This window comes from Bubalus kerabau, chromosome 3 (genome assembly GCF_029407905.1).
Source record: "Bubalus kerabau isolate K-KA32 ecotype Philippines breed swamp buffalo chromosome 3, PCC_UOA_SB_1v2, whole genome shotgun sequence".
Taxonomy (NCBI): domain Eukaryota; kingdom Metazoa; phylum Chordata; class Mammalia; order Artiodactyla; family Bovidae; genus Bubalus; species Bubalus kerabau.
The window spans coordinates 7,582,403-7,598,313 of NC_073626.1; the positions used below are offsets into that span (position 1 = coordinate 7,582,403).

The 15,911-nt window shown below is 42.1% G+C and overlaps 1 protein-coding gene and 1 long non-coding RNA gene across 6 annotated transcripts in view; one reads left to right on the plus strand and one right to left on the minus strand.

The window, feature by feature from the left end:
- Positions 1-1,645, minus strand: part of LOC129645427 (uncharacterized) — a 59,730-nt gene extending 58,085 nt beyond the window's left edge. The window contains exon 1 of the long non-coding RNA XR_008711316.1: positions 1,532-1,645. This is a non-coding gene — a long non-coding RNA (uncharacterized LOC129645427). The remainder of the gene's footprint in view (positions 1-1,531) is intronic.
- A 347-nt stretch (positions 1,646-1,992) lies between these two features.
- The window catches only part of TMEM170B (transmembrane protein 170B), a 208,310-nt gene continuing 194,391 nt past the window's right edge, over positions 1,993-15,911 (plus strand). For all 5 annotated transcript variants that reach the window (XR_008711315.1, XR_008711314.1, XM_055570594.1 and 2 more), the window contains exon 1: positions 1,993-2,617. Coding sequence is in view for 3 of the 5 variants with exons in the window: in XM_055570594.1 (XP_055426569.1) it covers positions 2,521-2,617 (97 nt within the window). In the remaining 2 variants the exon portion in view is untranslated. The remainder of the gene's footprint in view (positions 2,618-15,911) is intronic.

Consider the following 15,911-nt stretch of genomic DNA (forward strand, 5'->3'; position numbering starts at 1 on the left):
AGATCTAGTCCCTTAAATCTATTTCTCACTTCCACTGTATAATCATAAGGGATTTGATTTAGGTCATACCTGAATGGTCTAGTGGTTTTCCCTACTTTCTTCAATTTAAGTCTGAATTTGGCAATAAGGAGTGCATGATCTGAGCCACAGTCAGCTCCCGGTCTTGTTTTTGCTGACTGTATAGAGCTTCTCCATGTTTGGCTGCAAAGAATATAATCAATCTGATTTCGGTGTTGACCATCTGGTGATGTCCATGTGTGATACAAAATTTTCCCTTTACTCCTGTGTTGTGACATCAAACAGACAAAACACAGGCCAACTAAAAAATGTCTCTTGACTTGAGGTTTTATACACATGAAGTCTTCAGCCAGTGCAGTTACTAACATTCAGGGTGCCCTGAAAGGAGATAAGGGAGCAGATCAGGAACGAAGCATTCTAATCTCCAGGAGAAACTAGCAGAACAGGTCTTCAGATAGTTAGAGCCCTTCAGAAGACTTTACGAGCCCAGTTTCTTGCATCTTCTCCTATCTAGAAAAGCACTAAAATCGTTAATGGAGGTATCTGCTCCTTGTGACTAGCAGAACTGTCTGCCAAAATGTGTGCTTAAGGGCAAGCACCCTCTTCATGGAGTCACATACCCTGACCTCTCCCCACCTCTTCAGAGCAGTTCCTCACAGTTATCTGAGAGGCTGTCTCCCGGGCTATAGTCTTCATTTTGCCCCAGATGAAACTTAACTCACCATTTTTGGGCTGTACATTTTTTTTTTTCCACATACACACAAATACATCTGTACATAACTATACATATATATATTTTAAAGCAGTCACCAAAGAACACCCTTTTACAGGTGATTCACCCTTTATGCGTTTTGCTCAACATACTTCATGATTTAACTACAGCAAGAACTTTGGTGTCCTTGGCAGATTTTCTTTCGCAAAAGGATGTGGAGGGGCAGCTGCCTAGTGCATATGTTTTTATTACCCAAACTTAATAGTTTTCAAGATAAGAGGTTTCAAACTTGATGGAGGAGTTTAGTTTGTTGTAGCTGAACTTTAGACAGTTCCTTGGCCTCCCATGGACATGAAGATAGGCAGCTAATCATAGGAAGCGAGATCTAGTTTAAGTCCTGGATGGGGAAGGGGGTGGAAATAATAGAGACGTTTACAATTTACATACAAAGAGTATTGTCACGGAAAAAACAGCTAGCCCCCTGCTTGGGACACCTGCCCAGCCCCGGGCACTGTCCGGCGATTTCAGATGGGGAGAACCACGCGAGGCCCAGGGTCTTCCTGTATGAAGAATCCACTGGATGAATCGTTAAGTGGGTCTGTTTCAATGGCCTTCAAATATATTCTGCACTCCTTGCAGGTCATCTGATGTTCTCAAAAAAAAAAAAAAACCAAACTCGCAAACTGACATATATTTCAAATCTTCTGAGGTATTTACACTTAAAAAAAAAAGTTGTACTCAAACCTTTTTATTCAAAGCATTTCATTCGAAACCAAAGATGTGAACAGTCACTGAACCCACCTGTGGGAGCTGGACACTGAGCTCCCCGCCGCGTTGGGTCCGAGCCGCAGCCCCAGGCCTAGCGCTCCGGGTACCGCGGGGCGGGGGATTCTCCCAGGGCGCGCGCCCGCGGCTGGAGGGCGGGGCGGGAGGCGGAGAGAGGGAGGGAGGGTGTGGAGGCGGTTCCCTCGGAGCGTCCAATCAGCAGCGAGTGCCGGCGGTGGCGCTAGTGACGTAGACCGCGCTTCCCCCTGCCCCACTGCGGGGCCGACGCGCGGCCCCGCGAGCCACCCGAGCTCGCGCGCGCGAGAAGTTGAAGGGGGCGGGGGGAGGGGGAGGAGGAGGAGGGCTTCGGGGCCGGCCGGCTGTCGGAGGGCGGCGGGTCGCGGGAGTGAGCATGCGCGTTGGCTGCGGCTAGGGCGGGGCGGGCGGGTGGCGAGGGGGCTCGTGTGCGCGCGCACGAGCGGCCCGCTGGCGGCCGCGGGTGGAGGGGGCGGGTCCTCGAGTGTCGGCGGCAGGAGGGTGGGCAGGCGGGCGGCAGGAGGGGCCGCGGCCGCCGCCGCCGCCGCCGCCGGCTCGTCCGCGTCTCGGCTCTCGTCGTCCTCGCGCGGTGATGCCTGGGCCCCGTCTGGGGCTGCACCTGCCGGCTGCCCGTCACCCCGGCCCTCGCGGCGTGACCTCGGCCTCCTCAAGCTCGCCGCGCGGCCCCTGACAGGCCGCGGCCTCCATAGCGCCCCGAGTCCTCCTCGCTCGCGGGCCGCGCGGGGAAAGCGCCCGGCCCCCGCCCCTCGCCGGCCGGCCGTCCTCAATGTCTCCTCGGCGGGGAGGGGGCTGCCTGGGAGACGCGCTGATCGGCTCCCCGGCGGAGGCCCGGCGGCGGCAGCAGCGACCAGCCCAGCGCCCCGAAGCCTCCCCTGGCGGCGGCGGCGTTGGCGGCGGCCTGGAGGAGCCGCGCACCCGCCGCCGCCCCCGGAGCCCAAGGAGAGGGCGGCGGGCGCCCCCCGGGGAAGATGAAGGCGGAGGGGGGCGACGCCTCCATGATCAACCTGTCGGTGCAGCAGGTCCTGAGCCTCTGGGCCCACGGGACGGTGCTGAGGAACCTCACGGGTAATTGATGCGCCCGGTGGGGAGCGGGACGCGGCGCCGCCCCTCGCCTCCAGGATCTCCGCGCCGCCCTGGCTCCGGAGCTCGCAGCCCCCGGTCCCGGCGTGGAGGATGGGAATGGGACCCGGTCTGTGCCCGTTCTGGGGGTGCCGACTCCGCCCCCCCCCCCAGCGCCCCGCGCCCCCGGGCTCCAGAGTGGCTGCGGAGAGTCCACGACCCCCGCCTCGCTCCCTCCCGCCCTGCCTCCGTAGTACGCGCAGCACTGCTTTAGCGCCGAGTCTTAGAACAGTTAGCCTTTATTTATGCCCCCCCTCACCTGCATACATACACACGCGCGCACACACACACTTCCCCACCTGCATACACACACGCGCTTCTTGCTCTTGAGATCTTTTTCTGATTTAGCGCTTTCTAGCAAATCTCAAGTCGAATGCAGGACTTAAATTGCCTGCTCGGATTGATCAGTTTGCTTCAGTTAATTTTTTTTTGGCGATATAAATGACTCCTTGAGTAGATTATATTAGGTCACGGGCTGGACCAAGGTCTAGCGCGTTCTAAGCACTTTTTGCTTTTATCGTATATCTTCTCCCTCTTCTATCTCCTTTTGTCTTTTTCCCTCTGCCCATAAGCTGCTGCCCCTGTGACATTTGATAATTTTGTGTATTTCCCTTCACAAGTCAAGGCTATCAGGAGGGAATTGGACTTAAAATGTTATAATAATTAACATCAATTTCTGGTTGTAAAAGTGAGCCATAATACTCAGACTTTAAAAATCGAATTTGTAGGTCTGCTTTGTGAAGAAACTTCTGGCCTGGTTACTATAGAAATGCTTGTCTTATACCCTGAATTTAAAACATACCCTCTAAAGACAAGTGTTTACAAGAAAGTGATTTCAGTTGCTGTTTGATGACCCCTCAGTGCCTGCTTCTCAGTGAAAAATCTTACAGACATACTCAGGATTTAATTCTTGTATAAGACAGCTAATTTTGATAGAGCATTAGTATTTCAAAATGCATTATGTTAAACTGGTTAAGAGGATGACAACTATTTTATAAATATAACCTGTCTTGATAGGATACATGATATTATAAAATCTGGCATATATGGAATTAAGATATTCATAGAGAAAAATTGAGGGCTGACTTTAAAGGCATTGGGTGTCTTGCATGTGAAAACTATAAAATGAATATCAATTCTGGATTTATTCACTTACTTTTAATCTGTGGTTATTTAACTCGAAGCATACCCATGTTACATGATGGTCGCAGGTCAGGAACATGTTTTTAGTTCTGAAAAACCTAAATTGATATAAAAACCATTTTATAATTCAGTTGAATTTTGAGATAGACTGCTTTATCTTACTTAGGGCATTCCTTGTATTTATCCACTGTTAATATTTCAAATATTGTAAAATGAAAAACAAGGATTTGAGTATATGTATTTATATCTGTTAATGACTGTCTTAGCTCATCAGTGGATATTTAGAGAAAAGTAACTTCGGGAACCATAGAGTAAATGTAACTTAACCTCCTGGCCAGAGTTAACAATATTTTGAAATACTTACTTTTAAGATTCTGAATCATTATAGTAGCTTACAGTTCCCATAGGTCAACCATTAGGTTAACAATAGTAGTCTTAACCCAGGGTTAGCTCTAATTATCTCCTTATGTAATCTTAATAATCATCAGTTTCTCATTGGACTTTGCCATTTTATAAAGGATATGGGATATGCTGAATATCCAAAACCAGGACTCAGGTGGGACTGAGGAGCATGGGAACTTCTTCTAGGAGATAAATACAATCTCGAGTATGCAAAATTCTGTGAAAATGGAGAAAACAGATTAGAAATAGGCTTCACCACCAGGTGAATGTAGCACATGTTAGGAAGGGCATCACTGCTAAAAAACGGACTCTGCAGGTGGTGACATTCTGACGTGGTTCCTTATGGCCTTCTCCATGCTGGTGACCTTCCTGATTCCACATGCAGCTTGATCATTAGTTAAGAGATGTTACCTGCAGTGCCATTTAGAACTCAGTCTATTAAAAAGAAGTAGTCAAACCCGACTTGTGAAACAAGATAACTCCTGTTTCTTGAATGCCTGCTATGTATCAGGCACTTTACAAATAATTACTTCTAATCATCAGAATACAGTATATTTACAAAGAAGTTCAGGGAGGGAAATTAAGTTGACCCACGTCATATAGCTCGAAATGGTTAAGTGGATCTGAAGCCCCGGCCTCTGCCTGCAGAACCACTCCTTCTCCCTTTCCAAGCTGCTTTAGCTACTTCTCTGTCCTCCTCAAACAAGATGAATTACTCGCTTCATCCTGCTACTTCTGCTCCTTGTACATGCTTTTATTGTTATGGTTTTCAGTTACATTTGCTGTTTTATTCGTGTCTTTGAGACTGTGAGCTTTCTGAAGGTTGGGTCCTTGTTGTAATTATGGAATTCTGGAATCCTAGCATGTTATATCTGGCACATAGTATATGCCCAATGCATGTGTTTTGAGCTTTTAAAACAATACTTCACAGAGGCATGATTAAAACATTCTGGTTGCCTTATTTTTCAGCTACATCTGTTGGAGTGAATGTGCTTTTAAGGAGGACATAAGTTGTTTAAGCAATTTATAGAGATAATTGTCATACCTTTAATACATACAAATGCTATTTTTGGTGCTAGTTGCTATTCTTTCATATGTTTTATTTCATCTTTTCAACCATTTTGAGAGAGGTTAGTGTTTGTCCTTCTTTTATCGATTCAGACATTGAAGCGTAGAGTGCCTTGCTTGGATCAGGTAGCTCATAAGTGAAAACTGCTACTTTTTCAGATTGTGATGACTCAGATTAATTCAGAAGGCACTTTTGTCATCATCATAAACTTGGAAATGAAACTAGAAAGGAGCATAGTGTAGAACCAGGCTGATGTAGATTTTAGATCTAAAGACCAGCTTTTAGAAACTAGTCTTGTGAATGTATTGCTTTGATAGAAATACATGTTTAAAAAGTGATAGGAACTAGAAATTAGAACTAGCTTAACATTTTAGAGATAGAAGTTATAAAGTTTGGTTACTTCATTTTAGAATTACTGAAATACACACTGCTGGGATCAAACGGTCATTTAATGACAGGGACAGGACTAGAACTGATGTTCACTGACTCTCAGTTCTGTACCTTTTGCTTTTATTCCACATCAGTTCTTAACTCAGGCAGATGATAAATCTTAAGGCAAGTAAAAGTTGCTGTGTAAGTGTTCACCCCAAATGAGCCCAAGAATGGGTGAATGGAACTAATTTTTTCCAGAAATAAAAGATACTGGACATTGTAAGATATTGACTAGTGATAATAATAGTAATAATCTTTCTAAAATGTTAAGTTGCCATAGTCTCTGTGAAAGTTAGTGACCCATATGTATTATATATCTACTTTGGGAAATTATACCAGTTTCTGTCTGTGTTTTTCTCCTTGTAGGAAGACAGTAGTATGGGGATTCCGTATAGAGATTAACCCCTGGAGACCCCATCTTTGTCACTTAGCAACTGTTGCCAGGGTTCTCTTCTGTGTTTGTCACTTCCCAGTGTGTGTGATTCTCAGGATTCCCAAATTGTTTGTTAACTGTATGTAGGTTATATGCTTATTCAGCTCACTCAAGTAGAGAGAGACGTGGTTTCCTTCCTTCTCGAGCATTTTTTCTTTCTCTGAATATGTCCTAAAGCCCTCCTCCTTGCCACAACTTAAAATTAGAGTCAGTATGTATATATTCTTTCAGTTTTGTGGTTAACCTGACTTTTAAAAAATGGTCTACAGTGAAATGTATTCTTTTGCTTTATGTTTATTTTCTTCAGCTTACACTGGCTCCCAACCTTGTGTTCCCACCGAAGCTTGGTTGCTAAGAGTTTAGAGAAGAATTTTGTTACTTAAAAGGAGGCAGGATCCTTAGACTCCTGGATAAACATAGCCCAGCTGGTGTTGGGAAAGGAATAATTGGTCTCCAGGAAAAAAAGCGAAGGTAGGCTGCACCCCTCTCTCAGTGTCAGCAGCAAATGTGGGAGCTGGTGCTCTCTCCTCTATTGATACAAACACCGAGAGACTGGGAATTCAAACTGGAATGAAGGTCAGAGGTCTGTATGTGTGTTTGTAAAATATATGTGTGCTTATGTTCACTGTATACATACACACTATTATAGTCCCCCTTTAGGCTTTATAGTTGTTAAGCCACTTATTGTTAATCGGATTATCAGAAAAAAAGAGGGAAAACAACTTGGTATGTGCTGTGCATATTTGTAATTGTTCACATCTCATACTGGGCTTCCCAGGTGGCTCAGTGGCAATCTGCCTGCCAAGCAGGAGACTGGGGCTTCGATCCCTGAGTCGAGAAGATCCCCTGGAGCAGGAAATGGCAACCCACTCCAGTATTGTTGCCTAGGAGATCCAATAAACAGAGGAGCCTGGTGGGCACTACAGTTCGAGGGGGTCACAAAGAATTGGACAGGACTCGATGACTAAACAGCAACACCACCTCAGGCTCGTGTAGCCAGAACCTTTCTTTGGTGGTACTCCCAAACAGGTTTGCTTCTCCCAGTGTTACCCTGTATTCTAATGTCCCATTCCCAAATGATCTATTACAGGCGGTGAGTTTATGTAGGTAAAATTATTTCAGATGTCCACTTACAGATATGTTTTGAAACTGTAGTCTTTTTTTTAAATTATTTTAATTGGAGGCTAATTACTTGACAGTATTGGAGTGGGTTTTGCCATACATGAAAGGCATGAGTCAGCCACGGGTGTACATGTGTCCCTGATCCTGAACCGCCTCCCTCCTCCTCCCCGTCCCCTCCCTCAGGGTAGTCGCAGTGCACCAGCCCTGAGCGCCGTCTCATGCACTGCGCTTGCACTGCTGATCTGTCTCGCGGACGGTGACACACGTCTCAGTGTACCTGTGGTCTCAGCGACAGTGTGCTGCTTGTCAGTATTTGTGCCAAATCCCCAAATTCACTTTTTCTGAAAACATGAACAGTCCGTTACTCTTTTGTGGTGCTGAGCCAATTAATAAGTGACTTTTACTTTATAGGGTTTTGTCATTTGGAAGACCTAGCTGTGTATCTTGATCAAGAGTGAAGCCACTATCATTTTTCAAAACTTAGAATTGTCATCTTCAGGTTCTTACTTTCTTAATTCCCACCTCATTATCTTTGAATCATGCATCTGTATCTTCTGGCAATACCACGTCCAAGGTCCAGATGATATTTCTTAAACCTAAAGCAATTTCCAGATAAGTCTTGAGACTGTGTAGGCTGTAAGTTTGATTCTTGAATAGTTAACTATCAGAATATAAATACATTTCTGTTTTCTTGCTTAGTGATTGGAAGGAATGACCAGAAAGGTAAGATAATTCACAAAGAGGACTTGGAATAGCTGGAGATATTTTTCCTGTAGAAAGGAATCCTAAACAGAAGAGGAAGGATGAGGCAGAGATGGGGAAGAGGAATTGGAATCAGGGTAGGAAACTGGTATTCAGAATGGTCAGAGGTAAGAGGAAAGCCCAGAGAACACAGAACACTGAACTTAGAATCAGACGAATAATTCTAATGGGGCTCTGTTTACTGAACACCGACTACATGTCAGGTCCTGTGCAAAACATTGTGCATGCATTTCACCTCCTATAATCAAAGTGGCCATATAATGTTTCATTAAATGTATATAGAGGATTTATACGAAAAAGCAGCATCTAGCATTTTCAAGGGTCAATCTTGTTGGGTATTTCTTGATCTTGAGTGATTTGCCAGTCTGTGGTAAACACTGATAAACAAAAATGAAAATGTCAGTCATCCATAAGGGGTTCATAGTGTAGAAATGCTAACTAACCTTCGGGTTAATAGTACTCCGGTGGTTTGTAGAGTTCAGGGAGAACCAAATAATGGGACTTGGGAGACAACAGAAGAGGTAGAGAGCAGAGAAAGAACATGTTTAAGGGATGATGGAGATGGAGGAGAGGATGTTGCCTGCTTTTAGGATGGTTCAGGATACTACTCGGTTTTGATTAAATTTAAAAATATAATACTACTCTTGGGTATTATGTGTAGCTAGTCAGTTTTCATTTTAAAATTCTCTCCCTGTCCCGTCCCCTTCCATGGATGGCTGTAATCCAGCATGGTTTCTAAATCTTGCTACATGTCATAATAACTTCGGGCTGGTTAAGGGTACAGACCACAGCCCCAGTCCACAGCTGTGGAATTAGGACCCTTGAGAACATAGTCTAGGAAGGTACATTTTTAACTAGCTCTTAAGGTGATTGTTTGGGGGCTTCCCTGGTGGTTCAGATGGTAAAGCACCTGTCTGCAATGCGGGAGACCCGGGTTTGATCCCTGGGTTGGGAAGATCCCCTGGAGAAGGAAATGGCAGCCCATTCAAGTAGTCTTGCCTGGAGAATCCCATGGACGGGGGAGCCTGGTAGGCTACAATCCATGGGGTCGCAAAGAGTCGGACACAATTGAGTGACTCCACTTTCTAAGGTGATTTTATTGGGAACACCAACTTTTTAAAAATTAAGCTTTTTTGTGATATTTGTAACTGTCTTGTGATATATAATGCAATCTAAATATGGAGTGTGTAGTATAGCTAAAGATTGATTAAAATTTCAACATAAGTGACTCATTTCCAGGAGGATGCTATAACCCAGTTTTTTTAAAAGTGACTGCCTTTTAACATTAGAGGATAATATTGTGTGTTTAGTCACTCAGTTGTATCTGACATTTTGCGACACCATGGACTGTAGCCTGCCGGGCTCCTCTTTCCAAGGGGATTCTCCAGGCAAGAATACTGGAGTGGGTTGCCATGCCCTCCTCCAGGGGATCTTCCCAACCCAGGGGTTGAACTCAGGTCTCCCGCATTGCAGGTGGATTCTTTACCATCTGAGCCACCAGGAAAACCCAGAGGATAATATTAGAATTTATCTTTAAAAAAATGTTTTATTTATATGAGTTACTGGCAACAGAGAAAAATTCTTATTAAATGGTATTTTAAAAGAAATCCTAAGCACTTTAGTTATATTTAATCTGAAGTTTATATATATGGGAGAACTAAACATTAACAATGTTTATGTAAATACTTACATGATGTGCAGGTATCAGAACTTGCCCCCTACTGGGATAAATTGGATCCTGCTAGACTTTTGTATCCAAATGAAGAGTTTAAAGAAGTGATAGGATCCTTGAGTTTATGAGTCAATAAACTGAGTTTTATCCTTGAATGCTATTAATTTGCTCTTACACTTGAAAAACCACATATTTAACCAGGCCTCTGTTTTCTCATTTATAAGACAATCCAATGACAACACTTTTCATGTTGATGTTAAAGGAAAAATGATCTAAAAATATTAATGAGTTTAGAAAAAAGTTGAGAGATTTTATTTTGAGTTAAGGAAAACATTTACCCGTTTGCATATAAATTTGTCTTTTTATCTTTAAGCTTTCTTTTTGAAGTGGGGCTTCAGACCTTTGATATTGCTAATTTGTAGAGTGAGGTTTGCTTTTGTTTTTGTTTTAGTTGCTCAGTCCTCGATGCCTTGGATTGCTCAGGCAAGATACTGGAGTGGGCTCTCATTTCCTTCTCCAGGGGATCTTCCCGACCTAGGGATCAGACCCATATCTCTTTCATTGCAGGCACATTCTTTACCTGTGAGGTTTACTGCTAAGTCACTTCAGTCGTGTCTGACTCTGTGCGACCCCATAGACGGCAGCCCACCAGACCCCACCGCCCCTGGGATTCTCCAGGCAAGAACACTGGAGTGGGTTGCCGTTTCCTCCTCCAATGCATGAAAGTGAAAAGTGAAAGTGAAGTCTCTCAGTCGTGTCCGACTCTTAGCGACCCCATGGACTGCAGCCCACCAGGCTCCTCCGCCCATGAGATTTTCCAGGCAAGAGTACTGGAGTTTAAGACCTAGAAAAATCTTTGTGCTCTTAACACCATTTAATAATTAGTTTTTAGAATTGGGCTTTCTTAAAACTTGATTTAGGAAACTCTGGATTCAGTATCTGAAGATCCCTTCCAGTTCTGAGATTATCTGTTTTTGTTTGTTTTTTAACCTCAGTGGGGCAATAACTGCTTCCTCAGGATTACTGTCATCCTATCAAAGGTATGACTGTTCTTACCAGCCTGTGCATTATTTGTTTTCCCCATTGTGCTTTCATTAATATCTTCTGATCTGTCCTTCATTTGGACTCCTATTTAGATTTAACTTTAGAAATTTGTTACATTGGGAGTTTCATTATAAGATATGCTCATTGATGTGAAGAGTTCCTATTTCAGTCTTCAGTGCAAATATCCCTTGGAAATACTGTATCATGAAGTTGTAAAACATTTTATCAATCCCTGAAAAGATGTTTTTTTTAGTTCAGTGACTGATTCAAACAAATACGTGTTCCTGAACATTTTTTTTGGTAGGATGTATAATTTAAGATGCTTAAAGGTGTATAAATAATAACAATGCAAACTATTGTATATTGTTCTAATTTCATAATAGACTCAGATTTTGACATTTAATCCTATACATTTATAACTATGTAACTAATCAGTTATGAAAAGGGCAAATTGAATGGCATTTTTTAGGAAGATAGTGCTATTTTGGAACTATTTTAAATAGCCTTAAACTGATTTTTTAAAATAGAAAATTATATTCTGTTTTAAATTTATAATTTGTTTTTCTAAGAATTTTCTTTTTTCTGTTCAATGATGAGTACTGTAATTTACAGTTTAAAATTATGTAATTAAGTCGATAAAAGGGTAATTTAGTTTAAGTAGGTAATAAACAGGATTGTGATAAGCTCTGAGAGAGGCAGTATACTAAAGTAGCTCGTGAAGGTGTCACAATTAAAATTTTAAGCTAATGTGTTTGCCCCTTTTTAAGAAGTAGAAGCAGACAGCTATTAAATATCTATCATAGCTTTAACTTCTCCTGCGTTAAATGAGGCTTCAAGTGAACAAATGCAGCAGCTTATTTATAAATCCAGTTAAAATATTAGAGTGATTAAAAATTAGAAACAATATATTTTAACTTTGTTGCTCATTGCTTTGTGGAGACTTGGGTTCTCATTTCATGTTGCCCTGCTGTCTGAAGAGCTTCCTTTAATATGCCATGTAGCACAAATCTGCTGGCAGTTAATTCTCGCAGTTTTGTTTTGTTTTTTCTGGAAAAAAACTTCATTTCACCTTCAGTTTTGAAAATTATTTCTCTTGAATATAGGTCCTGGCTTTGTAGCTTTTTTTTTTTTCCCTTTTAGTCTTTTAAAGTGTTACTCTAGTTTGTCTTCTGAGTTGATGGTTTCTGATGAGAAGCTTGTGGTACTTTTTAACCTTTGTCCCTCGATAATACGTCTGTTTCCTCTCTTTCTTTTTTCCCTTATTTCTTCTTCAGTATTTCCCTTTATCTTTGGTTTTAGGTCGTGTTACGGTGGTATATCTCGGTATGATGCTTGTGTGGTTTATTTTTGCTTTATTGTTTTTTACTTCTTTTGGGTGGTCTTTATCTTGCTTGGGATTCTCTGGGAGTGTTAGATTTGTGGTTTGATATCTTTTATCATTTTTAGGCTTTTCAGCCAGTATTTATTTAAATATTTTTCTTCTGCATGATCTCTTCCTTCTCTATCTGGGTCTCCAGTTACATGTACATTAAACCATTTGAATTGTTGCATAGCTCTTGTATGGTTCCTCTTTTCCCTCCTCCTCCTACCTTTTCCTCATTGTATTTCAATTTGAGTAATTTCTGTTGGCCAACCTTTATGTTCACTGATAATTTATTTTTTACATTTTTTATTGAAATATAGTTGATTTACAGTGTTGTGTTAGTTTCAGGTTTACAGCAAAAGGATTCCGTTATACATATATAGATACATTGTTTTTTTAGACTCTTTTCCATTATTAGGTATTATAAGATAATGAGTACATCCCTGTGTTATATAGTAGGTCCTTGTTGGTTATCAGTTTTGTATATAGTAGTGTATATATTTTAATCCCAGACTCCTAATTTATCCCTCCCTCTCTTTCCTTTTGATAACCGTAAGTTTGCTTTCTGTATCTATGAGTCTATTTCTGTTTTGTAAATAAGCTCATTGGTATCATTTTTTTTTAGATTCCATATATAAGCAATATCATATGATATTTGTCTTTCTCTGTCTGACTTCGTTCCCTTAATATGATGATCCCTAACATTATTTCATTCTTTTTATGGGTGAGTAATATTCCATTGTGTATATATACTTCATCTTTTTTATCCATTCATCCGTGAATTGAAACTTAGGTTGCTTCCATGTCTTGACTCTTGTAAATAGTGCTGATGTGAAAGTTCACCTATTCTTCAGTGTCGAGTTTACTGGTGAGCCCACTGAAGGAAGTCTTCATCTTTGGTATCACGTGTTTTTGTTTGTTTTTTGTTTTGTTGAGGATTTTTTTTTTCTTGAGGATATTCATTTGACTTTTTCTTGGACTTTCTGTCTCTCTGCTGAACCATCCCCATCTGTTCATGTGAGTTGCTGACCTTTTCCATGACTGACTTTGACATGTTGGTTATAGTTCAAGTCCCTGTCTGCTTGTTTTAAAATCTGGCTCGTCTGAGTCTGATCACTTTATTTTTTGATGATGAATTGTTTTTCTTATTTTTGAGAGTATCTTATACTTTTTATTGAATTCAGGCCTTCACATGTTTAACAGTAGTGACTGAGGTAAATAGTATTTGTGCCTGGAAATGGGCCGCCTCTGCTAGACGGATAGGGTTCAGGTTCATTTAATTTACTCAGGCATGATCCGTGTTTGAGCTTTCTCGCTCCTGGTTAGGCTTCAGATTCTCTAGAAGGTGATGTTGCGCATGGTCTCGGGGTGCGGCCAGTGCTGCAGGCTCATTACAGCGTTAGGGCTGTGTTGTCAGCGTTTAGCCATCTCTGCGGGCCAGCAGCCTGCCTGGAAGAGACTTCCCCACACACTTGCCTGCCCCCAGTCACAGCCTTGTTGCTCGTTACTTGGTGCCAAGCTCTCTTCAGTCTCCTGCCTGAGACCCTGTATTTCCAGGGAATGCTCGGTAGCGACCCGTGGAAAGAGCTTGCAGGCGACCCTGAGCTTTCCTGTGTCACGTGCTCCAGGCTGACAGGTTAACCGCACACCTGGACTCCAGCTTGCAGTTCCAGTTTCAGCTGATCTTCTTTCCCACGCACATGGCACCCGTTTGTTGCTCCTGTGCTTTGCCACAGGAGACCCTTTCCTGGGAGGGTCCCTCTGGAATTCATGTTACTGCCTTATCTTGCAGGGTCACCTGACTGGTAGGCTTAAAAACTGTGAGTTTGTAGTTTATCTTCTTCTCATTGTTAGGGTAACAATGACATTCCTTATAGTAAATTTGATTCAAACTTGTATCTAATAACAGAATTGTTTTAGTAATCATAGATTTAAAATTTGACAAGTCACACAGGAAGATTAGAGATACTAAAAATTTGGGATTTACTCTTTTTTAAAAACACGTCCCATAGTATAAATGTATAGGGTTAGATCTTCACATTTTCCTACTTGACATTTTATTGCCTTTAGCTTCTTTACTGTTCGCTGCTCACCAACATTTGAGTATACGGCAGATGTACCGAATATATTTCCCGTGTTTCCATACCTGACAGCCTGTGCTCTATTCAGCTGTGTCTGTAGCAGGAATCAGGGAAGCCAGACATTGCATCTCCTCTCCTCCATCATCCAGGCTGTCAGCCAGTCCAGATACTTCACATTCTTTTCAACCCTCTGGCCATTGCCTAAGTCCAGGCCTCAGTTTCTCTTTGGATTCTTGAAACGTTCTGATATTCTCTCATCTCCATCTAGTCCCCCTTTCCCATATCTGCCAGGATAATTAATTTGTTTTAAAAGATAAATGTGATTGTATCACTTCCTTGTTTAAAGTCTTTCATTGGCTCCTTATTACCTTCAGCCTTTGAAATGAAGTCTATATCTTTAGGGTCTATAAGCAGCCTCCCCTCCCCCACAAAAGCCATTCTGGCCCCAGCCCACGTTGTAATCCGGAGCATCTTCTCTCAGTATTTCTTGGCAGTAGCCAACCCAGAGGTTGCCGGGCCTGAGAACCAGCCAGGCCTGAGAACCATGAGCCGTTTTCCACCCCCTACCCTCGTCTGTCTCCAGTATGTTTTATCATTCAGTTCAGTGGTTCAGTCCTGTTTATTAACAATTCAGGTGGTAACAGATTCTCTTGGGATCTTTCTTGATTGATATTTCTTCCTCTGGTTCTTTGTCCCTGTGGTAATATGTGCCCCATAGTCAGGTGGTTGCTAGGACTCGTGGATCATACTCTGCCAATCCCTGCTGTAGGTGATTTTCTCAGATTATAAAGGCATCATCTCCCTGAAATTTAATGAGCCGCCAGTGTGGGACACACCCCCATGACAGAGAGGTCTCATGTCAGAAACTAAGGGGGACAGTTGCCACACCTTAGATTTGATGGAAGCTTGAGATAACTCAGTTTGAACACAGATCAGTTAAACGTACAGTGAGGACCATTTCTGTTAAGAGAGAAACTATGAGCAGCCCCCAAGTTTAGTCTTACTGGTGTATTATCGTCACCTCGAGGCTTAGAGTATGTTGAGTACATGTAAGTGTTCAGTATGATTTTTGTTAGAAGGGTTAGATCCACTGTAGAGGATTAAAGATTATATTTAGTGTTTGTCTAGTAAGATACGTTTTGTTGTTTTTATGGCTTTGGGATTTTTTTTTATAGGTACCTCATGTGTAACCTTAGCCTAGAGCAGTAATTTCTGTCTTTATTGCATGTCATGATTGATAAAGGCAATGAAAACAGAGCTGTTCAGGTCCCCGTCTAGAGATAGTTTTAGCTATCTGTGGGTAATTCTTGTGAGCAACCTGGATTGAAAAGCACTGGCCTCACAGAGCATCTTCTTTGATGAATTTTAGAATGAAAAACTATTTTTAAAAGACAGTATATCTGCAGTAAAACAGAACTTCAGGCTGGTTGCTAAAACATAACCAGTGAAGAGTAAAATAATATCACGCATATCCTCTCTTATTCTTAGAAGATAGCCATTATTTTCTGTATTTCTCTGTACCTATTATTTTTAACAAATACGGGGTCATACAATATGTACCATTCTTTGAATTGTTTTTACTTGGTTAAATATACTCTAGAGAAATTCATTTCCCAGAAATAATTTTGTCCAAGGATTAAAAACAAAAGCACAGAAGATAATTTCTAGTGACTTGGCAACCAGGGCTGATGAGAGATCCAGACTGGGAGCGAGGCTA